Source organism: Vicugna pacos, chromosome 28, assembly GCF_048564905.1.
Source record: "Vicugna pacos chromosome 28, VicPac4, whole genome shotgun sequence".
In the NCBI taxonomy this organism is placed as follows: domain Eukaryota; kingdom Metazoa; phylum Chordata; class Mammalia; order Artiodactyla; family Camelidae; genus Vicugna; species Vicugna pacos.
In genome coordinates, this window is record NC_133014.1 from 8927058 (window position 1) to 8945258 (window position 18201).

General features: G+C 40.3%; 1 protein-coding gene across 9 annotated transcripts in view; it reads left to right on the top strand.

The window, feature by feature from the left end:
- KANSL3 (KAT8 regulatory NSL complex subunit 3) overlaps positions 1 to 18201 on the top strand; it is a 39031-nt gene that overhangs the window by 1573 nt on the left and 19257 nt on the right. For 8 of the 9 annotated variants that reach the window (XM_072951423.1, XM_072951419.1, XM_031692032.2 and 5 more), the window contains 4 exons: positions 2510 to 2680; positions 11256 to 11346; positions 11493 to 11678; positions 17864 to 17995. In XM_072951423.1, coding sequence (XP_072807524.1) covers positions 2510 to 2680; positions 11256 to 11346; positions 11493 to 11678; positions 17864 to 17995 — 580 coding nt within the window. Of the gene's footprint in view, positions 1 to 2509; positions 2681 to 5365; positions 5431 to 11255; positions 11347 to 11492; positions 11679 to 17863; positions 17996 to 18201 lie in introns of those variants that run through there. The other variant, XM_072951421.1, reaches the window with a different exon arrangement.

The window sequence follows — 18201 nt, forward strand, 5'->3', positions numbered from 1 at the left end:
TAGATAATAGCACTTGTGTGGAAAGAGGAATTGGAGAGGGTTATTTAAACTGTGAAGAAAAAGCTGGGAGAGTTGATTTTTAAAAACTACCACACAGGATTGGACTCACTCCTTTTAGTCCAGTGTTCTGGCTCCAACACTGGCAACCATAACCTTTTAATGGTAATTCAGTTTGCTTTTCCTGGCTTCACCTGCAAAGTTTAGGAGCATGTATCTGACACTTTGCTTTCTCTTTTAACTTAAACAAACCTGTCACCAAGGGTTGATCCAATTCCTTCTAAGGTCTGGTTATATTTTCAGCCTGCCTACTTTTCAGGGTAAGGAATTTTTTCATGAATTTACCACATAATATGCAATGCAATTACGTTTGCTAAAACTTGTTTAGCAATTTTTTTGAGCTTTAAGATGTTCTGATTACTTTTATTAAAATCGATATATTCTGTTTTGAAAATCAAATCACACCTTTAATAATTTCATGAACTTTTTTGGGAAGAGGGTTTTTTTGTTTTGCTTTGTTTTAATCTAACCTGATGTTTAATATTTCTTTTAGTTCAGGTTTGGGGTTTATTGGAGAATAGAGATTTTGTGTTTTGCTTCTTTAGATCCCCACTGAGCCTTAATGAGATAGAAGTGCTGTGATGTGTGTGTTTTAAACACGGGTATAATAGTGGTTTTTATTTCATTTCCCAATGAGGGCAGCATTTTGTTGGCTTTTTTTGGTTGTACAGTGCACAGGCTCTGTGACTTTAGGAAATAATCCAGCATAATCTTGATGCCTTTGGTTTAGAGCATAAATGAAGAGCTCCTTTAAACAGAATTTGGAGGGGTTTTTTCTATTAGTTATGTGATAGCTTCTTGCAAATATAGAAACTCCTGCGTTCATATCTCATGCTATTTTCCTAAAATGAGATTCTGTGGACTTGGACATTTCAGTACTCAGAAAATTATTTTCTCTTATAGACTGACTCCATGTATAGGCCCTGAAGTGGGAGTTTGGTGTGTTCTAGGAACTCTTTTTAGGCCATTGGGTTTGGAATATGGTTGCAGTTGGGGTGTTAAGTGGGAGCTGGGGGAGAAGTCAACAGAGGCTCCCTCATGTAGGAATTTGATTTTAAGAAGTCAAATTGGTAAGAATTTGTTAAGTCATTGAAAGATTTTAAGCTACAGATTGGATGTATATTTGAAAAAGATCGCTTTGAATTTCTGTTGAATGGATTGTAGTGCAGGAGTGGAATAGAAAAGGTCTGCTAGGAGGCCACTGCAGTAGTGGGGCCAGAGGTCATGGTATCCCGATGGGGCAGGAATAGTACAGGCAGAGACAGATGGATGGCCTTGAGGTGTATTTCATGTAGGTAGAGCCAACATGACCTGCTGTGATGAGTTGGAAAGAGCGACCAGGAAAGAGGGAAAAGGTGAAATTAGGATGACTTATATTTCTGGCTTGAGCAGCTGGGTGGTGCCATGAGTTGGGGACGGCTGGGGGAGGACAGGTCTGGGATGGTGAAATTGAGAATCCTCTTTTAGGCATACAGGTCCAAGTACCTAGCCCACTGTCTGGTCCACAGAAGATAATCAGCTCTTTCTCCCACCACCACATCTAGCTGCATATTATTTCACTTCATTTCATAATGACGTAATTATTCCAGCCATTGGGAATGGAACTAATAACGTCACTGAGGTCAAAAAGTTAAGGTGTGTTTGTTAGACAGCCAGTAGACCAGTTTGATCAGCATCGTTTTTTGGGTGACCAATTTGGTGCAGTGAAGGACCCTCGTGACACTAGGATTTCATCAGCATTTTAAAATATGAAAGGTTCTTCGGGTATTCTTTTCTGTTTGTTTATGTTCTAGGCTCCTTACACAGTGAGTAAGCGAAGGCGTCTGCACTCCAGGTGATCTGTCTTAGACAGTCACAGGCTTTTACAGCATGTAATTAACTGCCAGTTGACTTGCTAAGGAAAGGAAAAGTTTGTATGAATAATTTAAAACTCTAGACCAACACTGTCCCACAGAACTCTCTGCGGTGATAGAAATGTTCTGTCTGTCTGTCCAGTGTGGTAGCGTTAGGCAGATATGTCTGTTAAGTGCTTGAAATGTGGCTAGTGCAACTGAGGAACTGAGTTTTTAATTTTGTTTAATTTTTTTTAATTTAAATATTTGCATGTGACTCATAGCTATTGTATTGGAAAGCACATCTAAGCAATCAGCTATTTGCCTATGGAATATATTTGTCTTTTTAAAAAAATAGCTGTTTTTCATTTTTCGCAAAGGCTCGTTTTAAAACAATGTTGTGTTCCCCCAGCGTGTATCAGCCGCATGTCAGAGGGCAGAGATCTAGACAAGTGTGGGAAAGATGACTTTGGATCATATTTTCTTGTGGATATAATGTGCTTTAAGCATACTTTAAAGCTGATTGTATCCAAAAGTTTTTTTTGGATACCAGATGATCATTAAATACCTGTGTGGTGTGAAGTACATGTGTCTGGTCCTATTTCCTCACCTGTTCACAGTGAGTCGGACGTCCCAATAGACGTGGAGACAATCACATCGACCCCTGTGCCACTGTATGACAATCAGAAGGCACGCAGCGTGATGAACGAGTGTGAGCGGCACGTCATCTTCGCCAGGACCGATGCAGATGCCCCTCCCCCGCCAGAGGACTGGGAGGAGCACGTCAACAGGTGGGCTGCTTCTCCCGAGGACTGGTCACTACAGGGTTACTGGTCACCGCGCTGTAAATATTTCGTATCATCATCTTCACTGAAACATTTATTAGGAGCTTATTTCATCTGCAGCCACATGAGCCAGAATGTTCTCCTAACTCTCAGCTCACTGTGCAGTGAGCTCCTCATGAGGAGGGCTTGCGTCTCAGCCATCTTTGCATCCCTGACACCTAGGACACTGCCTGGCACATAGTAGGCATGTAATAAATGTTGATCAAATAAATGAATTAAATCTGATAGGTATGACTAGTTCTGTAGCTTATGTAGTACACGTTATGATATGGGAGTTACCTAGACTACCAAAATAACCTCATTAAAATAAATGTCCATTTGTATGATAGTATTTGCATGGTCTATAACTAGGGTAGGGAAAATGTTTTGGAGTCGTGTGAAGAGCTAACAGGTGTTTGATTTGAGTGGCTTTTAAAAATAGATTTGTAGTCTGTGGTTTTGGGGGAACACTTCAGTCCATTTTCATTGAGTTTGCTGGCTAGTTTTGTTCCTATGCATCCTGCTGGCCCTGGGGACTCAACACTCCTTTTTAGGTCATTTGTCATTGTTCATTTGGGATACCTTTATTTATCTTTTACTTACTGCATAAAACTTAATGAAGACAAAATTTACATATCATATAGTTCACTTATTTAATGTGAACAGTCAGTGGTTTTTAGTATATTCATCACTGCAGTCAATTTGATGAACATTTTCCTTACCCCCAAAAGAGACTGTGCACCCATTAACAGTCACTTCTCATTTCCTCCCAACCCCTCCAACCCCTAGCAACCACCAGTCTACTTTCTGTCTCTCTAAACTTGCCTCTTCTGAACATTTCGTATAGATGAAGTCATATAGGATGTGGTCTTTTTGTGTCTGGCTTCTTTCATTTAGCATAACGTTTTCACAATTCATTCATGTTGAAGCATGTTAGTAAATGATACTCCATTGTATGGATATATCACATTTTGTTTATCCTTTCATCTGTTGGTGGATATTCGGGTTGCTGGCATTTTTGGCTATTATGAATAATGTTGCTACAAATATTCATGTACTTGCTTTTGTGTGGACATATATTTTTGTTTCTCGCATATATACCTAGGAGTGGAATTGCCAGGTCATATGATAACTGTTTAACTTGTGAGAAGTTTTCAGATTGTTTTCCAAAAGGACTACATCAGTTTACATTCCCAGCAGCAACGTGTGAGAGTTCCAGTCTCTCCAAATCTTTGCCAACACTTGTTTCTAATCTTTTTTTTATGACCCTTCTAGTGGGTGTGAAGTGACATCTCATGGTTTTTTAATTTGCATTTCCCTGATGGCTCTCTCTGTATGTATTTATCTACTATCTGTAAGGGAGTATTAAAATCTTTACATCAGGAGTTGATAAGTGGTAAACTTGCCATAATGTTGGAGCGCTCTTATTTTATAATAATGGAAGAAAAAGTGGTAATTTGGTAGGAAGAAGGGTAGGAAAGTTCGAGGCTATTGGCCTGAGTTGTGAGTCTGGTTGGAGCAGGGAATGAGATTGAGCTGGTGTGCTTGGGTGATCAGGTTGGTGGCTGTTGAAGGAGGAGCAGTTTTGCCTTTGGTTGAAGAGCTTATAAAGAAGTCATTTGGGGTCTTGAACTGGAATTCATGTTGTGCCCCAAGAAGGGGAAATGCTCTCTAGAGCTTCACATAGAGAGGAAAACTGCTGTGAAAGAAGATCACTACTGGAATGGTAGTGGAGTCAATTCAGCAGAACAGTTTATCACTATTGTTACAGTTCATAATAATAAAAATAGTGAAAATGGTAGTAAGGGAAAGAACTACCATTTGTTGAGTGCTTTCTAGGTGCCAGGCATTGTGCCAAGCGCTTCATATGCATTGTCTCTTTTAAACCTTGCAGCTTTCCTGGGCATATCCCTTCTTCCTGTGTATTGTACGAATGAAAAAACTGAGTTCAGGGAGTTAAAGAAACCTTAGTTAGGAAATAGTGGAGCAGAGATTTGTTCAAAGCAAGCAGTCTGACTCTGGAGCCCAGTGATCTCAACTACAATACCTTCTCTTTAAGGGCAGTGAGGAGAGAGGCCAGCTAGTAGTGGCTGAACAAGGTGGCCTCACATGTGTCCTTTATGGTGGTGTTGGTTGCCTTGTCCTCAGTTTGCAGTTTCAGAAACTACGTGGGAGAACTGCATGAATTTTTCTGTCAGTTCACCCATGGTCATAATCAAGAGGATTTGGGGGACTCTTCATGCTTCCCAAAGTCATCAGAGACTTAATAATACATATGAATACCAGTTTCTTAGTTTACAAGGAGGGATATGGGCAGATGAGACACTGGGGTGGCCTGGCCCAGAGCGCTGACTCAGTAGGAGAGTCTGGGAAGCCACTGTGTTCCAGAAGTGGATGGCGAGGGGAGAGCCTGCACAGGAGGCGCCCTCCTTCAGCAAGGTAGCTGGACACACCCATCCTTCCTCAACAAGAAGAGCCCACAGTCTAGGCCAGGGCACACCTCCACCTGCCTAGTCCTGCAGAGAAGCACTGACAGATTCTTACCTTTGGCTTGTCTTTCCCCATGTGGACCTCCATCCTTCTGTTATGACATTGCCACAGATTGATATGATTAATTAGCGCTCAGTTTATCTCAGATTATTTGTTTTTTAGTGTCTGATGAGATTTTGGAGGCGTCCTTCTCTCATTAGCAACAGGCTTACAAACCAGCTCTTCAGGTAGGTCACTTTTGCACACAGCTAATTTCATTATTTAACGGTATTTATTGGCTTCAATTTCAGAGGTCACCGTTTTATGACCTTGCTGCAAATTCTGGATCTGTAGCCTGTTTGGAGATTGCAGTTAGTTCCCTCTGCTCAGATTATAATCATCTTGTTGCCATTCTTTCCCTTGACTTGATTGTTAAATTGCTGCTTCTTTTCTTCCTCTATAAAATCATGTAAAATTATAGTTTCCCACATCAAGAACTCATGGACTATAGGACAGCTCCCTAGAAATCTGTTTTTCCTCAGAGAGATTACTGATCTCTGTATCAATGGAGTCAGAAAGTTAATTTTGTTTTTTAGTACCCTGTTTCCCCCACTTGAATTATTTTAGCAACTGCCTTCAGATAACTCTCTGTATTTAGAAAATGAAGCCCCCCAACCCCTGCAGCTGACTCTAGTTGTGCCTGATATTTCATGAAACAGTTTAAATATTTTTCTCTGCTTGATTTAATTTTCTAGATCAGGGGTTGGCAAACTATGGCCTGTGTGCCAAATCTGGCCCATTACTTGTTTTTATATGGCCTGTGAGCTAAGAATGGTTTTTACATTTTCAAGTGGCTGAAAAAAAAATCAAAAGAAGACACGTGAAATTCAGATTTCACTGTCCATAAATACAGTTTTAGTGGAACACAGACATGCCCACTCATTTAGATATTGTCTATAGCTGCTTTTGCACTATAGCTGTGGAGTTGGCTAGTTGTGACAGAAACCATGTGGCCCTCAAACTCTAAAATACTTACTATCCAATCCGTTACAGAAGTTTGCCGACCTCTGGTCTTGATTATGTCCTTGTGTCTGCATGTCAAAGTCATGTGACTTGGAGAACCTTTGAAAATGACTTACATTTGCTGGTGGAGTAACGTTGCCCCAAAGAGTTTGGAGCAGCTTTTTTCCCCCCAGATGTTTGTCAAGTGTCCAGTTTAATTAGATGCACGGCTTTTGAAAGACATTTTGGAAAGTACTCCTGACATAGGATACTTTGGGGCATTGCTCAAATGGGTTTTAGGATGTTGCCAACATTTCAGTAAAAGAATCTAGTGTCCTGAAGCAGGTTGTCTTATCTTAGAAATCAGAATTCTGAATTCAATTAAAAAAATTCTCCTTTTCCAAATTTGTTCTAATTATAGCTCTCAGTATTATATGTATCTTTGTGTTAATCTTAGATGGGTGTTTGAAATTTTGAGTTCAAGGTCTTTGAGTTGTTTATTTTCCCTCCCTCTCCCTTCCTCTCTCCTTCCCTCTCTTTCCCTCTCTCTCCTTCATTCCTCTCTTCCTTTCTCCTGGTGTTTAAGCAGAGAATTTTGTAATCTGAAAAAGTAAGTGTGACCTATTTCATCTCTCCGATGTCTCTCTCTGCTTGACTTCCTATTAGGCATTTTAATACGGAGTTAGTATCAGAGAAAGAATTACCTTTGAAAATATCAGGCTTTTCTAGGACCAGTGTGACTTTTTGGCTGTTTTGGATAAGATGAGCCAGAAGTCAGAACATCATTCAGGTTCAGTGGGAGCATGGAGAACATAAGATGGATCTGATCTCATCCAGGCAGTGGAGAGAAGGCATTTTTGCACTCATGAAAATTGAATAGGTTGCGGTGGGGGGAGCGTGTTGACTCACCACAGTTCCCATCAGCTATTTGACTGTTTAGACTTGTATTTAAAATTGTCTCCTGTTTTTAAATTTTTCCTTAATTATATCTTTTGCATGCTCTTTATCTTAATCTTGGGTTAGATCATTTTTTTCTGCCCACTTAATTCTCCAGCCTCCCACGAAGCTGACAAAATATAGAGAACATATTTTAATTCTTGAAATCACTTCGTTATATATCCAGCAACAATCCTAAGAACTTTTTCTGGGGATTTTAGACTCTCAGCATTGTGGTTTTTGAGTTTAATTTCAGCTGTCATTGGTGTATGGTAGTAATTTCTAAATAGCTTTCTAGTCCCCCTCCCATTTTGTTCACATCATTTTCCTTGCTCCCATCATTTTGGGTTTCAGAATAAATATAGAGTAAGAAAAACAGAGGAAACATCCTGTTTTATAATAAAGAACAGGATAATTTTTGAAATGCTGTTGATACCTCATAAATAAGAATTATACCTCATCCTCAGTCCTTGGAATTAGTGTTTGCCACATGGTCTGTAGGCTTTGAGAAAGCTCAAGAGATTGTTGAACATGAAGAAATTGTATTCGTTGCTTAACCTGTTTGATTATCACTGAGCATCGTTGCTGGGGATAAGGCCGCAGTGTAATACCACTTTCAAGATGTCTTTATACATATTTTCACAGAACTGGAAATTCTAAAATTTTAACACAAATCTTTCACTTCCACTTCAAGAGATTTACCCTGCAGAGATACTTGCATGACCATGTAAAGATACAGATAGCTGTATGCACGTGTGTTTTGGGAAAAGGAGGGGTGGTCACTGTGACTGTTTATAATTGTAATGAAGGGACACAGCCTAAATGTCCACCAGTAGGGTAGAACCAGTCATTAAAAGCAAAGAGGTTTATTAATACAGAAATATCTATGTACCTCCAGAGAGCTTTCCAAGAATCATTGTACATTAAGAGAGATGCTACTCATGTTAATGTGAGATATATTTAAATAATATGAAGGAAAATGAGATTATGAACCAATGGGCTGGAGATACTGGTTCCCACAAACCTTCCTGGTCCCAGGGTAACCAGAGTCCCAACTTTGAGTAAAAGTGTCCACTCCCCTGTCTCCCAAGTTCAAAATCTCTCTAAATATCCAACCACAACAAAAACTGACTAGATCCTGATGAGGTTAGCAGAAGTTAAGCCAAGAGAGCGATGGGAAAGTAAGTCAAAGGACAATTCCAAAAAACCTAAGACTGCTTCTAGTACCCCACAAGGGGATTATAAAAGGATGAGAGGCTTTGGAGGTTGAGAAGGGGTTTAGCTGTGGCAGTGAAAGTTGCCAGAGGCAGAGGGCACTTCTGAAGAACTGGGCTGCTCTCATAGAGCTTAGGCTGCCATCAGTAATCATAGCTCACCTGAGATTGTTTTATTGCTAGAGGGAACCTTAGCGCTCATCTAGGCCCTGTCTTTCACAGTCGAGGAGACTGAGGGCACACAGCCAGCTCCTGGCTCATAGCGTTCTGGCCTGTGACTGTGGTAAGTTGTAACACTGGAGATGTGGTAGGTAGAGACTTTATTTTACAGAAGGAAAGGAAGTTGGACCATTATTTTCCTCCTTTCTGGAGGGTTTTTCCTCTTTCCAAGACAGTGGGATAACTGTACAATTTGAATAAGAAAGGGTAATTTGTCCTCCATCTGCATACCTACTGGGCCATGTTATTGGTGTTCTTAGAGAGGTGACCTATAGAAAAGAGGGAATCTGGTTGGTGGGCCATGATGGGAAGGATGCTAGTCTGTTATAAAGAGAAATAGAGATTATTGAAGTTGTTTGAAGCAGCTTCCCTGCAGTTCGAGCACCCTGGTATGGTGACAGCTCAATTTATAGCTGAGCCTAAGTCCCATTTTGAGTTTGTTCCCCTGCTGCCCAGCACCTGTGCACTTAATGTAGTAGGGAGTGTGACGGTTCAAATTTGTGCTCAGCTGTTTACAGGTCTTAGAAAGTAGTGTGCACATAATTCATCCGTTTATTTATTCAGCAGACGTTCAAGTCCCTACTCTGTGTTAGACTTTGCTTTATGTGTTGGGAATAGCACTGAAACAGACAGACAAAAATCTCTGCCATCTTGGCCTTTACATTCTGGCAGAGGGAGACAGACCAAACAAATAAATAAAATGGATAGAATGTGAGGTGATGTGGCTAGAAAGGGTGATAGGGAATGCCGGGGTGGGAGTGAGGTGTTGGCAGTTTTAAATAGGGTGAGTCAGGGGAAGCCTCAGTGGAAGGTGACATTTGACAGACGACTTGGAGATTGGAGAGGGAGCCAGCTAGTGTTTCAGGCAGGGAGTGGATGGCTAGGGCCCAGTCTGTGATGTGGGAGCACGCTGGGTGTGCATGGGGGTTAGGGCGGGGCAGTGTGGTGAAGCACAGTGAGCTGGGGGCAGTTATGGACAGTGAGGTTGCCCAGGTGGGGGTCCAGACAGCCTATTGCAAGGACTTTGGCATTCAGCCGATTGAAATGGGGCCATAAAAGGGCTTTGAGCGGAGTGACATGATCTCACTTAGGTTTTTTCATTGATTTTTTTCCCAAAATTGATTTTCCAAATTGGATTTCCAAAAAGTTGTACAAATTTATATTTTCATCAACAAAGTTTGGAGGGACCTATCTTCTTACATCCTCACAATACAAAGTATTATTGAACTTCTTAATTTTTGCCCATTTGATAGGTAAAAAGTAATATTATTTTAACTTACATGTTTGGTTTTGAAGGGGATTCACTATACATTTTTCCTAAACTTTCTTTTCATGTTCTTTGCCCAGTGTTTTTGTTTTGAGTATTTTGTCTTTTTCTTAATAATTTCTAGAGGCTTTTTCTATTTTAATGGAATGGTAGTTATTTTTTCATTGTGTTATGATTTTGTTTATGATATTTTATTTTTTTCCTTTACAGAAATTTGAAATTTTTATGTAGTTACATTTCTCGTCCTTCTTTTTATGGCTTCTGAGTTTTAGGTTGTACTTAGAATGGCCTTATTCTAAGATATAGATTAGATAGATTTTTTTAATCACTATTTTTTCCTAGCACTTTGGTAGTTTTATTTTTTTAATATTTCACTTTTTATTCCACTTGAAATTAATTTTTGTATAAAGTGATATGTGGGAATCCAGATTTTCTTTTTCCATTTGGCTAGCAGTTGTCTCAGCCCTATTTACTTTATCCCTTCTGATATGAAGGGCTACCTGGATGTCATTCCAGGTTTTCATTTGGGTCTGGCATCCACTTGCATTTTTTAAAAGGTAATTTAATCACCTGTTTATTTTAGGGAGAGTTGGTAAGCAGATCTTAATCAGACATCTTCTATTACCTTTCTCTTAGTATCTTTAGGGAGATTACTGGCCAGAGTTGGAGTACAAGAGAATTAAGGTTGCCAAGAGTGGGGCTTTAGTCAGTTCAGCACTCCTGTGCCGGCTGTGATGAGGTGGGAACAAGAGCAGTGGGACAGGTGTCTTAATTGCAGGGAGTTTACACCTGAGTTGGAGGAGCCTTCCGTAAGCAAGATAAAAGTGTGTCTGCCGGTGTCTTATGCTGGGATGATACAGTGTTAACTCACATGGAACAGACCATTCAACAGTAAGTTTGTTGTGTGATAGACAGAAAAAATATACGTGGAAAAGGAAGAAAGAAAGGGGTGATATTAAGGAGCGAGAGAACTGCCACTTCATTTGTTATATTTTTGTTGCTAAAGCTGATTGAAATCAGCCTCTTAGTTGGGTTTTAGTACTACAGTACTTCCTCATCCTGTCTACCTTTTCGTGTCAAATACTAAACTTGTGAAGTTCAAATATGTCTGTGCAACGATGCCATGCTTTTATTTACTAATGGATTGTTTTAGTTACTAGGTAAGTAATTAGCTTTGCTAGCACCGAAAAACTTCATTTGTGACTGGTTTTGACTTGTACTGTGTGTATTAATACAAACGTGTGCTGAGGTGATTCATTGGCAGGAATAGGACCAGAATCTAGGTGTGCTTCATCTCAGTGGTCTGAGACTGAGCTACCCTGAGTTATACCATTTCATAGTGGGGACAAAAAACAGGACATAATCTTTGTACAATGTACATGCATGGGTCGCATCCTCTGGGTTTGGCTTTAATTCCTCAGAATTTCTCTTGTAGGACTGGCTGGACAATGGCCCAGAACAAGCTATTCAACAAGATCCTCAAAGCCCTGCAGTCTGACCGGCTGGCCCGCTTGGCCAACGAAGGGGTAAGACTCCAGAAATGTGGCCACGGTGGGCTCTCCCTAGTTCGGGCCTCAACGGCTGGCTAACTTGTTGGGCCCTCACCCCCACCCCAACCCCAGTTGCTAACTAGGTGGTCCTCATGCTTTGTCATTCCACTTACACCTTTCAGGCTTGTAACGAGCCCGTGCTGCGCCGTGTTGCTGTGGACAAGTGTGCAAGGAGAGTGCGGCAGGCTCTGGCAAGCGTGAGCTGGGACACCAAGCTGATCCAGTGGCTGCACACCACCCTGGTGGAGACCTTGAGCCTACCCATGCTGGCGGCCTACCTGGATGCTTTGCAGACACTGAAAGGGAAGGTGAGGCTCTGACTGGCTTCTGCCCCGTCCTGCGTAGCCCGCCTTTGCTGTGGGTTCAGGACGTGGGATTGGGCAAGGTTGTTGCCTTGTCAGCCTGGAGGGCATGACTGAAACTAACAGATTTGCTATTAAAAACAGGAGACATGGTATCATTTCACATTTTTGTCCAGTGTAAACGTCTTCAGTCTCCTGTCTCCAGATGAGGTGTAGGGCCCCCAAACCAGAGAACGTGGGCCTGTACAGCCATGCAGCTTGTGGTTTGAGTCACTTCTGAGGTGAGGTGAGAAAGGAGAAGATGAAGGGTTTACAGGGAGGAGTGTTGAGAGGGGGCAAGAAGCAGACCTGTGGTGCTGAGGGTGTGGGGGTGGGACTGGGAGGGGTTCCAGAGCAGGAGGGGCACGGTGACACGATGCCTCAGTCTCTCCTCATCGTGGTGAGCCTTCGGTAGCAACACTTTGACTTCAGTCATTCTTTGTAAAGCACATTATTACATTTCCCTGCTTTCTTACTTTGACAGTATTGCAGAAAGTTAAACTGTTTTTCTTCATGATTCCAGTTTATTGTGATTTCAGTTATTGCCCTGGACTGTGTTCCGTGCGGTGGAGTATGGGTTCTAGGGGCAGAGTGCCTGGGTGATCTCATCTTGATCACTAATAAACTTTAATCTTGAATTAGTGACTCAATTTCCTCATCTCTGAAAAGTGGTTAATAATAATACCTATCCAGGATTTTTGTGAAAATTAGTTAATCCAAAAAGAATGCTCGGCACAAAGTTCGACACATAGGAAACCCACAGTAACTTAATGATTTATAAGTGGTACCGTCATTTTTAGAGTGTTTTGCTCCAATACAGAATGGTGGTCTCAGACAACTTGGATTAATTGAGTCTTTGACTTCTTTTTTTGTTTTTTTCAATGGTTTCTCTTTCTTCTGCTTTGCAGGAAGCTGGCCCATTTTGTTGCTATAATTTGCCTGGCCACCAGCTTCCCCCAGCCATATCCCCCAAATTTTCAGGCTCATTGTTTCCTACCTGTTTATAAGTTGAAGAATGCTAAATTTATTTGAAAGCAAGAGAGGTCTGGTTTAGTGCAGCAGTAAAACAAAACTCAGGACTAGGTGTATTAATGAAATGCATAGTAGGAAATTTGACACTAATTTATACATTCAATAAATATTATTTTGTGCCTACAGTGTGCCAGGCACTGGGGTGAGCAAAACAGAAATTCTCTCTCTTCTCATGGAACTTGTTTTCTAGTGGAGAAAAAGACAGATGAAAAGATAGTCCCAGACTTCCACCTTCCATTGCTCCTCTGCAATGGAAACCCCGGCCCGGGAGCTAAAGGGTGGACAGGCATGGGCACAAGGTGGGTATGGGGTCAGGATAGGACCCTGGCAGAGAATGGTGGCCTCTGAGTATTCCAGGCATTTTGAATGTTCTCCACAGCACTCTACATATGGGAAAGTATAACACTGGTGAGTATGCTATAGGGGGTGAGTGTTGGTAGTGCCCAGAGCCCACTTCTCTGCCTTACTTTGCCTGGCCAGTATGCCTGGGAGGTACTTTCCCTGATGAAGAAGTTTGCACTGCTTCCCCATTGAAGTTACTGTCTGGATGTTCCCTGGTGAGTGAAGTGGGGCTCAGGTTTTTTGAGTATGACGCACCGCTGGCGGGACTCCGGGCATAGTGCGTGCTACTCAGCCCTGCTGCTTGGTCCTGGTGCGGTTTAGCTGGAATGATGGAGGACAGGAGGACACGCTAGTGCACCAGTCAGCAAGGGTGCAGACTGCAAGGTGCTGTCTGCTCGAGGTTCTCTCAGAAGTGGTTCCCCTGCCGTCAGACTCATTTTCGGATGACTGTCAAATTCACAACAAATACTTAGGTTGTTTCCTAAAACTTGTAACATACCTGGTGGATGAAAATGCAGGTGGATTGGGATGATGCTCTTGGCCCAGCCGCTTTCACCATTAGACCTATTACAAAGGGAGCAGAGAAAGTATAGCCCCTAGCCCCTTCATTGTCTGCTGAGAGCGATGCAGTGCTGGAGAGACCAGGGACGCTTGGTCTGCCTAGCTCCACGCAGAGAAGTTGGTTACTGATTAATTAGTTCTAAGTATCTGTATTGACAGAAAGTGAGTTTCATGGCTTTGTCATTTCAGAGGTGTACTCTACTCCTGCCAGATAAAAACTTCTAGAGACTAATTGGTCAGATCCTCTACCTCAGGGTGCTCAGTGGCTTACAGTTACAGAGTAAGTTGCAAAGAGATGGCCAGTTGAGGGTGAAGATCTTTGCAATTTGGATGTAGCCTTTGTCACTGGCCTCATATCCTCCCTACTTCCTTACTTAAATCCTTGACTTCAGAGCATCTGTGCCTAGAATAAGCCCTGTACATTCTTGCTTACATCTGGTTGGAAAGCTGTTTTCCTATCTTCTTCTGTTGGAATTTCTTCAGAGCTCATCTCACTTCACATGCTGTGTGTTGAGATGAAAATTGCCTGTTTCCTTCCTTTTCTGTTGGACAGTTTGAATCATAGCAGTGTGAGGCTTCTGCTTCTCTATGGCACTTAGCGCCCTCCCCCCCAACTTTGTTATTTGTGTGCTTCATTAACCCTTGCAGATTAAATTCCTTTGCAGTAAGTACTAGCCTAGTGCCTTGTAACAGCAATGTTGCATAAACATTTATTTCCTGAATTAAACTGAGAAAGTCTCATGGTTATATTTACCTCATTTCTTATGTAGAAATCTTTTCAGTCTTGCTCTTTTAAAATTAGGAACACTGTCCTTGCTTGTCTTGGCCTGGAGCAGCTTATCTTCTTGTGCTGCCTTTGAACTTTTTATACTTATTTAATTGAGGTGTAATTGACATATAGTATATTGGTTTCAAGTATACAATATGATGACTTGATATTTATATGTATTGCAAAATGATCACCACAATAAGTTAAATCTAGTTAACATCATGGTTACAAAAATGTTTTTTCTTGTGTTAAGAATTTTTAAGATTTACTCTCAGCAACTTTCAAATATGGAACACAGTATTATTAACTGTAGTCACCATGCTGTACGTTGCATCCTATGACTTACTTATTTTGTATTTTTTGGTCCCTTTTATGCATTTCATCTGTCCCTCACCCACTCCCTCTGTCAACTACTAGTCTGTCCTTTGTATCTATGAATTTGTTTTGTTTTGTTTTTGTTTGTTTCAGATTCCACATATGAGTGAAATCATATGATATTTTTCTCTTCTGACTTACTTCACTTAGCATAATACTCTCAGAGTCCATCCATGTTGTTGCACATGGCAAGATTTCCTTCTTTTTTTAGTGGCTGAACAGTAAGCCGTATTTTCTTGATCTATTTATCCATCAGTAGGCACTTTTAGGTTGTTTCCATATCTTGGCTATTGTAAATAATGCTGCAGTGAACATGGGGGTGCAGGTATCTTTTTGAGTTTGTCGTTTCTTTTTCTTCTGATAAATACCCAAAAGTAGAATTGCTGGATCATATGGTAGTTCTACTTTTAATTTTGTGAGGAACCTCCATACTATTTTTAATAGTGGCTACACCAATTTATGTTCTCACCAACAGTGCACAAGTGTTCTGTTTTCTCCACATATTTCCAACATTTGTTAATGCTTGTTTTTTTTGGTAATAGCCATTCTAACAGGTGTGAAGTGGTATCTCTTGTGGTTTTGATTTTTATATCCCCAGTGATTAGTGATGTTGAGCATCTTTTCATGTACCTGTTGGCCATCTGTAAATCTTCTTTGGAAAAATGCCTATTCAGTTCTGCTTATTTTTTAATCAGATTGTTAATTTTGTTGATGTTCAGTTGCATGAGTTCTTTATATATTTTGAGTTCTTTCTATCTTTATATATCCCTTAAGAGATAATGTGATTTTCAAATATTTCTCCCATTCAGTAGGTTGCCTTTTCATTTTGTTGATGGTTTCCTTTGCTGTGCAGAAGCTTTTTAGTTTGATGTAGTCCCACTTGTTTATTTTTGTTTTCGCTGCTTTTGGAGTCAGATCCAAAAAATCATCGCCAAGACTGATGTCAGGGAGCTTACCACCTGTGTTTTCTTCTAGGAGTTTTATGGTTTCAGGCCTTACATTCATGTCTTCGATCCATTCTGAGTTAATTTTGTGCATGACATCGTATGTTGGTCTAGTTTCAGTCCTTTGCATATGGCTGTCCAGTTTTCCCAACATCATTTATTGAAGAGACTGTCCTTTCCCTACAGTATGTTCTTGGCTCCTCTGTCATAACTTAATTGAACATATATGGATTTATTTCTGGGCTCTCTATTCTGTTCCATTCATCTTTGTGTCTGTTTTTATGCTGGTACCATACTGTTTTGGTTACTGTAACTTTGTAAAATAGTTTGAAATCAGGAAGCATGATGCCTCTAGCCTTGTTCTTCTTTCTCCAGATTGCTTTGGCTATTCAGAATCTTTTGTGGTTCCATACAAATTTTAGCATTGTCGGTTCTATTTCTTTTTTTTTTTTTTTTTTTGTCGGTTCTATTTCTGTGAAAAATGCCGTTGGAATTTTGGTAGAGATTGCATTGAATTTGTATAGTAGATTTTTGAGGGGGTAGTATGGACATTTGAACAAAATTAATTTTTCCAGTCTGTGAGCATGACATATCTTTCTATTCATTTGTGTCTTACTCAGTTTCTTTATTGATGTATTATAGTTTTCAGTGTACAGATCCTTTACCTTCTTGGTTAAATTTATTGCTAGGTATTTTTTTCTTTTTGACGCAGTTGTAAATAAGAATTTCTTAGTTTCTCTTTCTGTTGGTGTAAAAATGCAACAGATTTTTATATATTGATTTTGTATCCTGCAACTCCATTGAATTTGTTTATTGTAACAGTTTTTTGGTGGAATCTAGGGTTTTCTATATATAATTTTGTGTCATTTGCAGATAGTGACAGTTTTACTTCTTCCTTTTTAATTTGGATGCTTTTTATATCTTTTTCTTGCCTAATTGCTCTAAAAAGTGGTGAGAGTGGGCATCCTTGTCTTGTTTCTGATCTTAGAGAAAAAGCTTTCAGTTTTTTACTCTGAATGTGATGTTCGCTATGGACTGAACTTTTACAGCCTGCATCACCACAGTGCTTTTTATTCTTCAGTTTCTCAAAAAAATTTTGTTTTTCTGAAAACTACCTCAAACATTTAAAAATCTTTCCTTTCTCCTAGGTCATTTTGACCTTTTGTGGTTGGTGTGGGATTCACACAGGTATTTCTTCTCAGTGTAAGCATCAGCATGTCTGAAACCTGTATTTACGCATCTATGAGGTCACATTTTTGAAGAATTGTAATGGTGTGATGTGGACCCACAAATGTGGAGGGCCAACCGTAAAGTTATATACAGATTTTCAACTGTGTGGAGAGTCAGCATCCCCAACCCCACATTGTTCAAGGGTCAACTGTATACATAGTATAGTAGGATCTATTATTTGGGACACAGTAACGGATTTCTTTAATACTTCACAGCTTGAAGGCAGTACTCTAGAAGAAAATGCAGGGTTTTTTTTTAATTTATAAAATCAGTTGATACTTATTAAGAAAATTTAGAAAATACAGAAGTTTAAAAAGAAAGAAGTTACTCATAACTCCATAAAGATCACTATTAACATTTCGCATATTTTCCTGTAGTATTTTTTCTGAGTAGAGATAATTTTTATATTTTCTATTTTATCTTTAACATTTTAGCAAATTATTTCCTTTTGTTATTATAAAATTTTAAAAATATTTTAAATTATATCTAATTACGTAGATAACTTGCTTAACTACTTCCTTATATATGCATTTATGTTGTTTCCAGCTTTTGATTATTACTGAGAGTGAATTTTGCATGCCCCCCAACCCCTCTATGTGTGATGTTTGTGTGTCTGTGTGTGTATGTACTTCTGATACAATTTGTTAGGAAAAGGATGGGAATAAATTTAAGTCTCTTGATGTGTGTCACCACATTGGTTTCCAGATGACTGTCACCACATACCCTTAATGATGGGAGGCATATTTTTCAGCCATTCACTCATTTGTGCTTTTGTTCTTGAGGAAAGTTGGAGAAATCTTGTCCGTGGCTCACCGTGGGGCTGTGTCCTCCCACCTGATTACTGGTGGTGGGATCTCCTGCTTCACACTAGAAGCATCTTTGCTCGTCCTTGCTTCTAGATCCCCACCTTGATTGACCGGATGCTTGTGTCATCCAACACGAAGACCGGCGCTGCAGGAGCCGAGGCCTTGTCCCTTCTGTTGAAGAGGCCCTGGGACCCTGCCGTGGGGGTGCTTTCTCATAACAAACCAGTAAGTTGGACTTACCTGTGGGCCATGAAGTTTTTGTAGAATCCAGTCTTAGAACCTCAGCAAGAGGAGAAGAAATGGCTTGTTCAACTTCTTTCATTAATAACTGGCTATATATAGTGCTTAATATAGTTCCATAAGCAAATCAGCATTTGTTGGGATAAGAAAGGTATTGGGGTACTTGGGATTTCATGGAGGAACACCTCTCC